The sequence below is a fragment of the Carassius gibelio genome, chromosome A14 (genome assembly GCF_023724105.1).
Source record: "Carassius gibelio isolate Cgi1373 ecotype wild population from Czech Republic chromosome A14, carGib1.2-hapl.c, whole genome shotgun sequence".
Lineage (NCBI taxonomy): Eukaryota > Metazoa > Chordata > Actinopteri > Cypriniformes > Cyprinidae > Carassius > Carassius gibelio.
In genome coordinates, this window is record NC_068384.1 from 2,476,790 (window position 1) to 2,491,331 (window position 14,542).

Sequence of the window (14,542 nt, forward strand, 5' to 3'; positions counted from 1 at the left end):
CCCAGGATGGTTACCGTACACTGTGTGTGGCCTATAAGAAGCTGAGTGCTGAGGAATATGCTATGGCAGACGCTGGGCTAATGGAGGCTAGACTGGCTCTACAAGATAGAGAGGAGAGACTAATTTCTGTATATAACCAGGTGGAGACTGGGATGAGTTTGATTGGAGCGACCGCTGTGGAGGACCGGTTGGTAACCCTAATTGGCCTTTACGCCATGTTGTTTTCTCAAAGGAGAATTCTGAATGACTTAACATCTTGTGTCCCAGGCTTCAGGAGGAGGCAGCAGAGACTATGGAGGCCTTACAGGGCGCTGGGATGAAGGTTTGGGTGCTGACGGGGGACAAAATGGAGACGGCAAAGTCCACCTGCTATGCATGTCGTCTGTTCCAGCGGGGTACAGAGCTACTGGAACTGACTGTGCGGACACTGAAGGATGAGGAAAAGAAGCGTGATGTGAAACTTAAAGAGTTGCTACAGGAGTACCATAAAAAAGCAGTGCTGGATGCCCCGCCTGTCAGACCTGGGGTCACCAGGTCAGACCTTTGACCTACTGGCTTTGTAGTGAATGTTTGCAACTGTTTCCAAATATAATAAAGTCAAAGTCACCTATATTTATATAACGCTTTAAACAAAATACATTGGGTCAAAGCAACTGAACAACATTCCTTAGGAAAACGGTGTGTCAATAATGCAAAATGATAGTTAAAGGCAGTTCATCATTGAATTCAGTGATGTCATCTCTGTTCGGTTTAAATAGTGTCTGTGCATTTATTTGCAATCAAGTCAATGATATCGCTGTAGATGAAGTGACCCCAACTAAGCAAGCCAGAGGCGACAGCGGCATAAGACTACACAGACTTTTTATGTTTTAAAGGAACTTTGCATCACCTAACACTCATCTAAGTTAATCTTAAAAAACATAAATTTAATAACTAATTAATACTTTAATTACTATTTATTGTAATCTTGATCAAATCTTTTGATCTCAAAATTAATATACATTTATATTCTTTAAATTATATATTTTTTCATTTTTAAATTAAATAAAAATCATGTCTTAATTTACTTGTGCTTAATTAACTTTTGCGTGTTAAATTTGTCATTTATTTAAACAATTGTATATTTTTAATATCAGCCATTTATCAGTTATCGGTTGTAATATGAAAATAATTGTCAATTTATCATAATTGGCCAGAATTTTTATATCAGTGCATCTCTGGTACAGTTGTGTACTATATTTAATGACCTCTAGCGTAATTTTTGTTCTACAGGAGCTGGTCTACTGCAAATCAGGATTACGGCTTCATTGTAGATGGGGCGACATTGTCGTTAGTGATGAACCCACCGTGTGATGACGATGCCAGTCAGAACAAGAGCTTCTTTCTGCAGATCTGCCAGAGCTGCACTGCTGTGCTCTGCTGTCGCATGGCCCCCCTGCAGAAAGCTCAGGTCACGCCTGCAGACCGCCACTTTGCCGACTCTTTATGGTGCCTATAATAACATCCACTTATACTTTATGAATTAGTTGGCTAAAATTCCCTTTTATCCAATTTAGATAGTGAAGATGGTGAAGAACTCCAAAGGTTCCCCGATCACTCTCTCCATCGGCGACGGGGCCAATGATGTCAGCATGATCCTTGAGGCACACGTGGGCATTGGTGAGACCTCGTCATATATCATGTACACTTCTATTAAAAAGTTAGTGGTTAAGAGTTTTTGAAAGAAATGAATACTTTTATTCAGCATGAACAAATGACATTGATCAAAAGTAACAGTAAAGACATTTATAATATTACAAAAGATTTAAAATAAATGCTGTTCTTTTGAACTTTTGGTATATCAAAGAATCTTAACTGTTTTCAATATTGATGATAAAACAATGTTCTTGAGCTGTAAATCAGCATATTAGAGTGCTGATCATGTGACACTGAAGACTGGAGAAATTATGCTGAAATTCAACTTTGCATCACAGGAATAAAAATAAGTAAATAAAAATAAAACCCAGTTATTTTAAATTGTAATATTTCACAATGTCACAGTTTTTACTCTATTTTTGATGATTAAGGTGAAGATATCTTGCTCAGCATTTTGTCCGTGATGGAGTGTTGACATTAGTATTTGGTGTTCAGGTATTAAAGGTAAGGAGGGCCGTCAAGCTGTGAGGAACAGTGACTACGCCATTCCTAAACTCAAACATTTAAAGAAGCTTTTGCTAGCTCATGGGCATCTCTACTATGTGCGCATTGCACATCTCGTCCAGTACTTCTTTTATAAGGTACGTTTGGCATTCAGTCTGTAAATATAAATGTAGTTGTTTTAGGAAATCTTGACGTTTTAGACTGTTTCTTATCCTCTCCTGTAGAATCTTTGCTTCATCTTACCTCAGTTCCTGTACCAGTTTTTCTGTGGATACTCTCAGCAGGTACAGTTTGTACAAAATAAAGAGCCTTTTAGAAGACTGCGTCCCAGCAGGTTCCTCTCCTCTGCTCTTTCCTTTCTCTCTCTGCCCTTCTTTCATCTTATATGTGTGTGTGTGTATATATGTTTGTATGTATGTATGTGTATACATAAAACAAGCACAATCTAATACAAACATAAGTTATTGTGTGAGCAAATTTTGCCCTTGCACTCAAACTTAGGGGTTCAAATCTGGCTTGCGTTGTGTCCAATCTCTTTCCTTTCCTGTTACTTCTGCTTTTGCCACCAGTAAAAAAAAAAAAAAATATATATATATATATAAAAGCTGCAGTAGGTAACTTTTGTAAAAATGTATTTTTTACATATTTGTTAAAACTGTCATTATGTCCTGACAGTAGAATATGAGACAGATAATCTGTGAAAAAATCAAGCTCCTCTGGCTCCTCCCAGTGCTCCTATTGCCATTTGCAGAAAGTCAAAACAACCAATCAAAGCTGCGGTCCGTAACTTTGTTTGTGTTCAAAATGTAGAAAAATGTATATAATAAGCGAGTACACCATGAATCCATTTTCCAAACCATGTTTTTAGCTTGTCCTGAATCACTAGGGTGCACCTATAATAAGTGTTTATATTCAGACTATTTTAGATTGCTTCGGGGGTACCACGGCGGAGTAACCCAGTAACTTTGTGATTCTTCATAGACATAAACAGAGAGAAGTAGTTCCAACTTCCAGCTACAATGTTCTTCCGCAAGACACAAGCATTTCTGTTTATTAACCGCTAGAACGTCAAAAGTTACCTACCGCAGCTTTAAATGATTAAAAATAACCTATTAACTATTAACTGCTCAAGTGTCTCTGTTTATTCTGTAATTGGGTCTCGACCTCACATTTTCCAGCATGTGTTTTGTGTATATGTATCAAGCATGTAGCCACACAGTCAAGAGTTTCCCTCTAGATGTGTGCATTAAATTTGTGTGATCTCCTTAACGTGGTATTAACCTCCCTGGTGCCCCATCCTTCCCCTCGTTCCCTTTCCCAGCCCCTGTATGACGCAGCCTATCTGACGATGTACAACATCTGCTTCACCTCCATGCCCATTCTGGCCTACAGCCTGCTGGAACAGCACATATCCATCGAGATCCTGCTGCACAACGCCGCTCTCTACAGGTACCATCCTGCACTGCAACTCTTGCTGATTTAACTTGTACCTTGCTGTTGCTAATATACTGTGTTCTTCTACTTCTTACAGAGAAATAGCCAATAATGCCATGTTACGCTGGCGCCCCTTCCTCTACTGGACACTATTAGGAATTTTTCAGGGTCTCATGTTCTTCTTTGGAGTCCGTTTCCTGTTCAGCAATCCAGCCCTGCAAGATAATGGGCAGGTTAGAGCTGGTTGTGCAGTATAATATGGCTGTAAATGAAAAATTGGGAATTGCAATTGATTTAACCCTTCCATTTTTCAGGTCTTTGGAAACTGGTCTTATGGAACAATTGTCTTTACTGTCCTTGTTTTCACTGTTACATTGAAGGTTGGTGGCTTGATTGGTCCTTCTCTAGAACTATAAAACAGATCTCAGATCTTTATTTGTCAGAGACTGACTGTATTCCCTCTCTCAGCTGGCACTGGACACACGCCACTGGACGTGGATCAACCATTTCGTGATCTGGGGCTCTTTGGCTTTTTATGTTTTCTTCAGTTTCTTCTGGGGAGGCATCATATGGTGAGGAAACATTAAAGTTTCCACTAGTGATTTTTTTTTTCCAGTCAGCTTTTTTTTGTAGAATGAAATTGGTATAGTGTCACATTGAACTGCATAAGTCATCTTATCTGACTCTCTTTTCTCTTTCCTTCTCTGTCTTGTTTTCAAGGCCGTTTTTGAAGCAGCAGCGTTTGTACTTTGTGTTTGCCAACATGCTGAGTTCAGTGTCTGCCTGGCTGGTTATCATCATCCTCATCCTCCTCAGTCTGCTGCCAGAGATCCTTTTGGTGGTACTCCGCAAGCCCAGAGGCCACCATTCACAACAGGTATACTTCTCCCTCCCTTTTCCTCTGCTCCCTTTGAAATCTTCCTTTCTACCATATCCATCCTATTTTCTGATGTTCTCCCTGATTTACCTATTCTTCTGTTCTTCTTTCATCTTACACCGTGTCCTATCCAGGTGTGGTGTGATGCAGTCACAGCCAATTACCAGATATTTGAAGTTGTACAGTTATGTGAAGCAGGATTTTGGGCAGGCAAAATGTCTCGGAGTGGCTGGTTTGCACTAAAGCTGTGATTTACGTGGAAGCGTGAAAGCTTTCTTCACTTGTTGCTTTATCACATCACACCTGGTTGGGACGCGGAGCCACATTTTCTTTGAACCCAGCATTAACTCCCTACCTTTGATATATTCATATTTGCTCCTATTTTTTTAACCTTATTTTACTTTTTCTTTTTTAACCTTCTTTTACCTTTCAAGACCTTAACATTGTTTTCGTATACTCTCTAACTTCACCAGCATCTCTTTTCTTTACTTCCCCCTGACTGTCATGAATTACTCCATTGACTATTTTCCTAACAGAAATCTTGCCTTGTTTTAAGGCTGTGAATGGTTTGGATAGTTGTGATTGGTCAAACAGACAGGAAGTCAATCAGTCTAATTGTTCCTATCCCTCTTCTCCGATGTCCTCTGCTTGACTCCAATCGCTCTGATTGAAAAACCCTTTATTCCATTAGTCAAGCACAAATACTTGCATCACCTTGTGCTGCTGTGAGTGGCTACCCAACCTGTTAGAATCAATAAACAATAATTAGACCTTGCATTCATTTGAATTATTCGGAGGAAGTGAGCACACGCTGTAGGCAGTCTCTGTTGTTAGGGACACTAGTTAAGCAGTCTTTCAGGCCAGAGATGAGCATACGGCGTTCATCTGCCCTCTGCCTCCTCACAGGTAGGTGATGCAGCTCTTCCAAGAATGCTGCAGGCCAATTAAAACCACCAATAGAGAGAAAATGGAATGTATGGTCATGTCTTAATAACTTAATCTAGTAATTATGACATTTTTTCAGTTATTAATCTTCATAGTAAATGTATAATTTATAGCCTAATGAACTGTATTAGATGAGAAACAAAAACTTTGTTGACCAATGTAAGTTGTAATATGTAAAATGATACCTTGTGTGTTGAGGTTAAATAACAGTTTGTATTACAGGTACCAAACTTTTGAACATTAGTCTATTGTAGTGTGTTTTTTTTTTTATTGCTGATAGTTTAATATTTATTCTGCAGACCATAAATATCTAATTTATGATCCAAGTAATTTCCACTAGAAAAGTTAGTTTGTTTATAAATCAAAGAATTGACTGGGCTAGTCACTCATTCATGCTAGTCAACTTTCTGCTAAATCAAACAGGACATACTTAGGGTTCTACTTAATATTTCCTCTGTTTCTCTACCTCTACTCCTTCAACTTTATTCCCACTTTTTCTAACCCTTGATCTTCCTTCAATTTTCCTGTCCTCTTTGTTCTCTTGCTCACCTGTGTGCTGTGCCGTAGATGAAACGACGGCTTCCTTCCTCTGGAACATCCACAATCTTCATGCTGTCGCAGACTGCTAGCACTCACAGCTTTTCCTGGAGTGACTGAGGTCTCTCTACCTGCTCCTTTTCTGCTTTTTGTCCTTTGGGTTGCCTGTCTGTATCTTCAGTGTCCTGCCTGCTGTCTCTCCTCCCGTTTGTCTGTGCTTCCGTGTTGTGCTCCGATGCAAATGTGTTTGTCACAGGTGCTGGGTTTGGAATGTCTGTCAAAATCTGTACCACCGTGGCTTTATTAATGCATTTCCTTTAAATTGGTGTTTGTGTTGAGGTGTTGCGCACCACCACGGCAAGAAAAAGAGCCGTGGTGGTGGGGGTTGGTCCTGAATGTGTGTCTGTAAGGGCTGCAGGGTATGATGGGGATTCCTTCAGCTGCCTGTTCCCGGTCCCTGCTGTCTCCGCATGTCCAGCCATGAGAATGTGGCACACAAACATACGGGGTTTCCTGCATGCGAGCTAGGCCCAGCCTACACCGCTTCTTACCCAGACCACTGAATTTCTGGGTGCATTAGTGCTGTTTGTTTCAGAATGAGATTTAGTGTGTGTGAGAGAGTGTTAGTCATGTTAGAACTGGCAATTGCAAAAAACAAATAAAGGAGATTTAATTTGGACAATTTTTGGCTTTGGTAAACTTGAAATGGAATTTAAAAGACAATATAGCATTAATCATAATTTCCTGATTAAACAAATACTTCATAATGTGATTAATCATTATTGTTATAAATTTGTTCTTTATCATTTTAAATGAGGCCCCACATACAGTAATAGGGAATAGTTTAAGAGTCAAACTTATGCATCTACATTTGCCTCTCTTTGTTATAATTAGACTGTTACCTGAATATTGTATTAAATATATGTGATTTAACAGTATCACTTAAAAGTTTGGGATTGGAATCTTGAGCCCAGACTTTGGTACGGTAATGCAGTTAAGATCAATTATTTGGCACTTTTTCAGAAGTATTAAGAAACTGGAATTAAACGGAATCCCTGGTATTTTCTGGGTTTATATTGTTTAAGTGTTGGCTGACTTTTTAGTGTGGTCATATTCATAATCTAGTACAATTAAGCAGGATTATGTTTGAAAAAAAAAAGGCTGTTATCATTATACCTTGAAGGATCATCTATATGGAAATTAACAAAATGCATAAACACGTGCCCTCAAATATGAAATCTCATAATTGTAATTGACCTTTAGTGTTTTATCATCTTTTTGAAGGAGGATGTACTGTACTGCAGTTTTGTGTTTGGGTTTGTTTGTGTGTGTGTGAAATTCATCTGTCCTAAGTGTCTTTCACCCTCCCCCCATTCAGAAAAAGCAGAGTCAGTCAAATGTTGGGGGCAACCAGTCCCCTGAGTCTTCAACCAGACCCCTGCTTATGAGAACCTTTTCAGACGAGTCCAGTCCTGTTGTGTGAACAGGTACAAGACCCCAGACTTTCCAGCCAGAGCCCCAAATGATTGCCTGACACTAGTCATCCACAAGGGATTTGCCTCCTAGTTGGTGCAGTTCCTCCCCTAGGGTTCCGTCGGCCCCCTCTGTAGGATGAATTTAATTTCCTCTGAATTCTGCTGGAAATTGTCCCTACCTTAGGATGAACTCACATCGGTTGGCTGAAAAGACATTTAGTCTTTGACATATTTATGAAAAAGACACACTGGCGCTGAGCAGCCTCCAGTGGTTGGTGTTGCAGAAATATTTTCCCATTGATTCTCTCCATAGAGATTTAAATTCGGTGCTTTGAATCAAACCATTCAATGAGATTCACAACATTACAGCTACAGCATTTGATTAGAAGCAAAGACATACAAAAAGACTGGGTACTTTGTCTTTGCAAATTTTGTATATCAGAAAACATTACTACTGTCTTTTATGCTGCAAAACCCCTACTAGGATTTTAACTAGTGTTAAATAGCTAGGTAGCTAGCTTGCATTGAAAGAATATCATCCCTATTTTGAAAATGAAACATCGGTCTTAAAAAAAAGTTTCTCTGTGAAAACTATGCTTTCTCTATGGAGATTTTTAATGGGATTTTTTTTTTTTTGAGAATATCAAAAAGGGCCTATACTCAAAATCTTTCTATATTTCTGCAAAAGCATGACCCAAAACATAATCAGATTTCTGCACAAGTCCTGAAAATTGACAAGGAGAACCCAATCAAACAAACGAGACAAATATTTTCTGTGTCATTTATTTAGGAAATAGATCCAATATTACCTATCTGTGAGTGGCAAAAGCATGTGAATCTCTAGGATTAGCCTTTAATTTTAAAGTGAAATTAGTTTATCTGTTCAGGGGTGTTTTCAATCAATGTGATGATTATCAGGTGACCGTGCCTGTCCTGTTTTATTTTAAGAAAAGGGTTCAGTCAAATTTGTATAAAATTTGTGGAAGTGTATCATGGCACTTCCAAAGGAGATCTCTGAGGACCTCAGAAAAAGAACTGATGTTGCTCATCAGGCTAGAAAATGTTACAAAGCCATCTCTAAAGTGTTTGGACTCCACAAATCGACAGTTAGACAGATTGTGTACAAATGGAGGAAATTCAAGACCACTGTTACCCTCCCTAGTAGTGGTCCACCAACAGAGTACACTCAAGACGTGTAGTAGGTGGCGAGGTTGCAAAGGAACCTAGGGTAACTTCTTACACCCCTTTCTCACATCGGTTAATGTTCATGAGTCCACCATCAGGGGAACACTGAACAACCACTGTGTGCAAGGAAAAAGAGAATATTGCTGCCCGTCTGCAGTTCTTAAGATCATATGTACAAGCCAGAGTGCTATTGGAGAAATGTTTTGTGGATGGATCAGACCAAAATAAAACTTCTTGGTTTACATTTACATTTATGAAACCTTATCCCATCTGTGAAACGTGGTGGTAGGATCATAGTTTGGGCCTGTTTTGCTGCATCTGGTCCATTACAGCTTGCCATCACTGAATCTCAAGAGAAAGTGGGTCAAGCAACAAGACCACAACACCAAGCACACAAGTTGTTTGACCAAAGATTAGTTAAAGAAGAACAAAGTTAATGCAATTCCTGTGGCTCAGTGGTAGATTATTGCGTTAGCAACGTAAAAGGTTGTGCGTCCAATTCCCAGGGAACACACATACTGTTTAAAAAAAAAGATGTAAAGCCTGAATGCACTGTAAGTCGCTTTGGATAAAAGCATCTGCTAAATTCATAAATGTAAATGTAATGTTTTGCAATGGCTGAGTCAAAATCTGGACCAATTGCACTTTTGTGGAAGGACCTGAAGCAAGCAGTTCATCGAAGGAAACCTACCAACATCACAGAGTTGAAGAAATGGGCTAAAATTACAACAAGCCGTTGTGCAGGACTGATCAGCAGTTACAAGAAACATTTAGCTCTTAATAGAGTTATTGCTGCAAAAAGGGGTCACACCAGATACTGAAAGCAAAGTTTCACATACTTTTGCCACTCACAGGAGCATTTCTCCAGTGACAAGTGGCAGTGTATATATATTTTAATCAAATTATTTTATTTTATTTTTGGAGGGAGGAGGGGGTCTTTGTCTACTTTCAGGACTTGGGTTAATGTTTTGGGTCATATTTATGCATAAATAAAGATTAATTTAAAAGGGTTCACAAACTCTTTACACATAGCACATATAAGTGTTAAAATAATAAACCACAGTGCTGTACTGTTGACTGTAAGAAATGGAAATGATATTAAATGATCCTTTCAGCCTGCTAAAAGAAGCTCCGCCCTTCATTATGGCATGTATGTGCTCCTCAACTAATCTGTGATTGCGTCCTTATTAACCGACTAAACCAATCCTCTATCATGTTGTTCTGGGGAATCTCTTCCATGGTTTGATTTGTGTGTGAATGACAACAAGAGTTTGTGAGTTGGTTGAAACGGTGTCATGGTGGCCTCACTGTGTCTTTTGTTGTTCGTATTTTGTGTGGTGTGGTAGTGTGCTTGTCATTTGGAATATTTTAATTTATTTATTTTAATTTTTTTTGTGATGGTGAAAGTCGTTCAGCTCCTATAATGGCTGTCTAACCTTTGTATAACATTATTTTGGTTCCAGTGATCGTTCCCCTGCATTAATGCTTTGCGTACTGCATGCTGCTATGCTGGTTTTGCATGTTTAGCTGTTCCTGAAGCTTTTGGGGTCAATTTGTGGTGATTGTAATACGTTATTGTTGAGGCTATAGATAGGAGGTACTCACCAGCATTAAACTTGCTCTTCTGTTCTTCTCAGCTGTCAGAGGATTCCTCGAATGCACATACAGGTAAAACCGCTCGATATGATTTAAAGGAATGTTCTGGGTGTGACACAAGTTAATCCGTCAACATCTGTACATCAGACAATTCATTCGACAAATTCACCTATGTTAAAACACATATTTTGATTTGAAGAATATTCTGTTTAGTGATGTACAGTAAAATAGTAATGTAAGTAATCTAAGAAAGAAATTTACCACCTTAAACACAAATGTTGTTAACAGTAGCTAAAAGTCCAATTCCCATAAAGGTACTAATTGATTAGTAAACCTTTATAAACATTTACAAATTATGTATAGTCTGAAATTTAGATTTAGATAGTACTGCAAAAACATGAACATACAGTAAATGATTTAAGATGAGTAAATGGAGTGAATTCAGGTCATTTGGGACATACTGTATTTGCTATTGACATGACCGCTCATAACGGTACTAATGATTTGTAATTTAACATTTCCAAATTGTGAAGTCTCTCAACTTAAGTTTGGGTGCTGCAAAAACATGAGCAATGAGTTTAATATTTGATGTAACGTGTAAATAATAGAAATTTACACAAAAATGAGCATAAGTCTGCTAAATGATTTATAGTGACACGCTTCTGACAGGTCCAGAGCTTTCATTAAAACTAAAGATTGAACATTTTTGTTTTCCCACCGATGGATGGTTGGATCAATAGACAAGTGGTGGAAATTATGGGTGTTGACGTTTTTGGCAAAATGGAAAACCACAGTCCCTTTTTTTCTGTGTTTACTGAGTCCCTCCACTTTCAGAAAATGATTTGCCTTTCTACTGCATCTACAACCAAGTTTTGTTAAAAGCCCATTTTGCCAGTTAATGTCCAGTAATCAACAGCAACTGTGACATTGAGTAACTTGTTTTAATTCCAGAACATTCCTTGAACCAGGATTCACATGAGCGTTTATTTGGTCTAATAATATGTGTGAATCATTCCTGGCAACCAGATCCTCCTCTGATTAGGATGGTTTCTTTGGTGCATATGAGATTGGTTTGGTTTAGGGTTGGTGTTGTGTACAGAATGATCTGGGTTTATGTATCAACTCTGGTTATTTTTTATGAATCGGTCAATTAAAAGATGAACTTAAAACACTGTTGCTAATCATATCTTTCCTATTCCACTGTTAAATATATTTTTGTGTTCTAAAGTGTTTTTTGTGGTGATGTTTTTTTTTTTGCATCACAGGTGGCTCCTGTCACTCCTCTCTCCTACAAGCGTCTGAACGAGCACCACTGTGATGGGCACAGACAGCCTTTGGTCAAAACTACTGATGGACCCCTCACATCTGCAGGGGGCGCTGCACTCCCTCTTGCCTGTTTAAATGAATCATGACAATGGAACCAACTTAAACTGCTTTCCTGTTACATCTCATCTTAAAGCCTTCCATCCCAGCACGATTCCACAAAAGTGTTTTTTTTTTTTTTTTTTTCTCAATCCTACCGGGACGAATGCATCAATGGCAAAATCGTCAGTTCGCTCGACTGCTACAGAATGAACCAACATCCCTGCTCCTCCTGGTTCCTCCTAATTGGTGGTCTTTCCTAATCACCCCCAAAAAGGAATCCATGGCCACTCTCCATACTCTCTGATTTTCTTAAATTTGTAGGCAGACAGTTGGCCCCTTTTATGTTCTGTTCCCAACTGTGATCACAATCCCAAATCGTAGATTATAGTTTTGTGATAATGTAGCTGTTCAAGATTCCTAAATGTGAGCTCTATCTAAGATGCTGCACTGCGGGCCCTGACCCTATGGGTATAAAAGCTGCATTTCCACAATCTGCTGTTTGTTCGACCACATAGAGTTCTGGGATATCCCACTGAGCCCAATAACTCCGTATGTGTACGCGTGTGTGAGAAATAGAAAATCAATTACAGATTTTCTTCAGATATTTCTTATAATGTCTTTCAATGTTACTGTTTGTTGAAACGGGGATCAGTTTACAGTTGGGTTACAAATTGTGCTAGTGGAAAGTGTGGAAAATGTAGTTTGATGCCAAAAAAAAAGACAGAGAGAGAGGTTCTATTAAACTGGGAAACCGGCTCTCTACAGTTTTTCCTTGAAGATAGATTATCTATGGTTACGGCACACATTAGGATTGCTTCTCGATGCAGAGTTAATTGCAAATTTCAGAGGGAGTCCGAGTTCAGCAGCATCTATTCACTGTTGAGCCGTTAATGACATTTATATTGAATGTGTCGGCTTTATATATCAGGCCAGTGCTCAAAAACACGCTTTCACATCCACATGCATACATTTAACTTTTGAGGTTACTGAAAGAATCACTTATAAACAGTGGAGCTTAGATTGGTGAAATAGGAGCTTTGGGTTAGATGCATATTGAACTCATATGTGACCTCTAGTGGTTTGGAGGGCATGTAATCTTCATTCTACTTTTTTTACTTCTAAATACATTCCATTTCTACGTGCCATGTTTTCAGTCACTTTTTAGATTATAATTGAATTATTTTGTTCTTGACTATGTGATTCTATTTATTATTCTCACAAATGTTGTATTTTTGTGGTATTTCTTTCTCTTCTAAACTTGTTAATCATTATCAGCTGGTGCCAACTGATTTTTTATTATTATTATTTATTATTATTATTATTATTATTATTATTATTATTATTATTTTTTGCCTGTGAAATCTGCTGTTGAACAGATTGGGTTTCTATATACAGACCCTGTAAACCAGCAGCTCTGGGGTATTTCTCTGGTCAGAGATCAGTCCTGTAGATCCTCCCTTAATATATGGTGTGAATGCAGCTGAAATCTTTGTGTCCCTTTAATATGAATGACCTATTCCATTCTTCTCTCTGCTTGTAACCCAAAATGGGTGGTAAAAAAGCCACTGCCTGGCATGTTCTGTAATCGGGCACATTTCTTGATTATGTTTCTCCTAAAACAATGCCGTATGTAAGATGCTACATTGCTACTTTAACTATTTTCAAGTGTGTGTGTGTGTGTGTGTGTGTGTGTGTGTGTGTGTGGATTATGCAAGGGTAAGTGGTGAGTGTTAGACCTATGACTGTGTCATGATGCTAAGCATCTTAAGATCAGCTCAGTCTTGGGCTGGGCTTAATCCAGCTGTATCACAGCCCTGCGTAACCGCCAGGCCTTCTTTTCATTTCTGATTACATCTTGAGCTTTCCAGAGAGAATTTATCAGAGCTCTATTTACATTTGCTTTCAGCTAGACCGGTGAGGCCAGTTGGTATGATGTTTCATTGTGAACATTAGCCCAATGTGAGCCCGTTTTTGTTTTCCTTGATGCATGTGTGACTACTAATGCCACCACCACTGGACTGAACCCTGGTGAGCACATACACACTCACACCAAGATGAACACACATCCATGTGTTTGTTCAGCTCAGTTTGGGAGGGGAAAACAGAACTTGCCTGCAATGTTGGAAATTTCCAAACAGACCTTTAAATTACTTCAGAGATGCTATTTTCAAAGCTTATAATAATTATTGGATTCTCATGTTGCCTGAATATATATATAAATATAAATATTTGATTGTATTTTTAATGAAACTTTTTGAGCCATTTTTGTAAGAAAAAGAAAACGTCCAATAAAAAAATAAGGCTGAGAAAGGCGGCCTGATTGTGGAACGTGAGGCAGGGCTGTGGTGTGTGGCTGTAAATTGAATCAGGCACTAGCACGACCAGCCCTGCTTCCTCCATCATGTCCCTCAGGCTCCAGCTGATCTGAATGTACCTCTCAAGACCAGTCTGTTTAAAAAATAAAAAAAAAGAACTTTAATAAAAGCTGTTTTGAAAGAAGACATTTGTGTCTGAAGTTTTATATTTTTTGGTAATTTGTGTAGAAATAACTAAAGTAGTAACTAAAATAGCATCATAATATTCATACATTTAAAAATGAATTTGATACACTGTACTGTAGGACTAGTACATGGACATAATAGTCCTAAATTTGTTTTATTTGTGCTTGAATTAAGTGTGCATGCATAGCTTTATCTTAATAATAATAAAGATATGTGTGCATACATGTCTACTTCAAATCATGATGTTCGTGAATAAAAGTTGGAAGTTCGTAATAACAAAAACAGTAAAACTGTATTATTGTGAATTATTTTTACAGTGTAAAATAACTATTTTGTCTGAATACATTTTAAAATGTAGTTTATTTCTGATGCAAACCTGAATTTTAAGCATCATTACTGCAGTCTTCGGTGTCACATGATCCTTCAGAAATCATTCAAACATTCTGATTTGCTTCTCAAGAAGCATTTCTTTTATTAAATTAAATCGA

The 14,542-nt window shown here is 38.3% G+C and overlaps 1 protein-coding gene across 4 annotated transcripts in view; it reads left to right on the forward strand.

Moving 5' to 3' along the window:
* Positions 1–14,052, forward strand: part of LOC128027234 (phospholipid-transporting ATPase 11C) — a 54,513-nt gene extending 40,461 nt beyond the window's left edge. The window contains exons 18-31 of one of the 4 annotated variants that reach the window (XM_052614620.1): positions 6–187; positions 268–534; positions 1,273–1,450; positions 1,557–1,659; positions 2,131–2,276; positions 2,364–2,423; positions 3,461–3,588; positions 3,671–3,806; positions 3,888–3,953; positions 4,042–4,145; positions 4,294–4,450; positions 7,311–7,419; positions 10,230–10,260; positions 11,454–11,602. In XM_052614620.1, the coding sequence (XP_052470580.1) occupies positions 6–187; positions 268–534; positions 1,273–1,450; positions 1,557–1,659; positions 2,131–2,276; positions 2,364–2,423; positions 3,461–3,588; positions 3,671–3,806; positions 3,888–3,953; positions 4,042–4,145; positions 4,294–4,450; positions 7,311–7,415 (1,632 nt within the window). In that variant the 3' untranslated portion in view covers positions 7,416–7,419; positions 10,230–10,260; positions 11,454–11,602. Of the gene's footprint in view, positions 1–5; positions 188–267; positions 535–1,272; positions 1,451–1,556; positions 1,660–2,130; positions 2,277–2,363; positions 2,424–3,460; positions 3,589–3,670; positions 3,807–3,887; positions 3,954–4,041; positions 4,146–4,293; positions 4,451–6,342; positions 7,278–7,310; positions 7,420–10,229; positions 10,261–11,453 lie in introns of those variants that run through there. The other 3 variants (XM_052614619.1, XM_052614622.1, XM_052614621.1) reach the window with 3 other exon arrangements.
* The last annotated feature ends 490 nt before the right edge of the window (positions 14,053–14,542 follow it).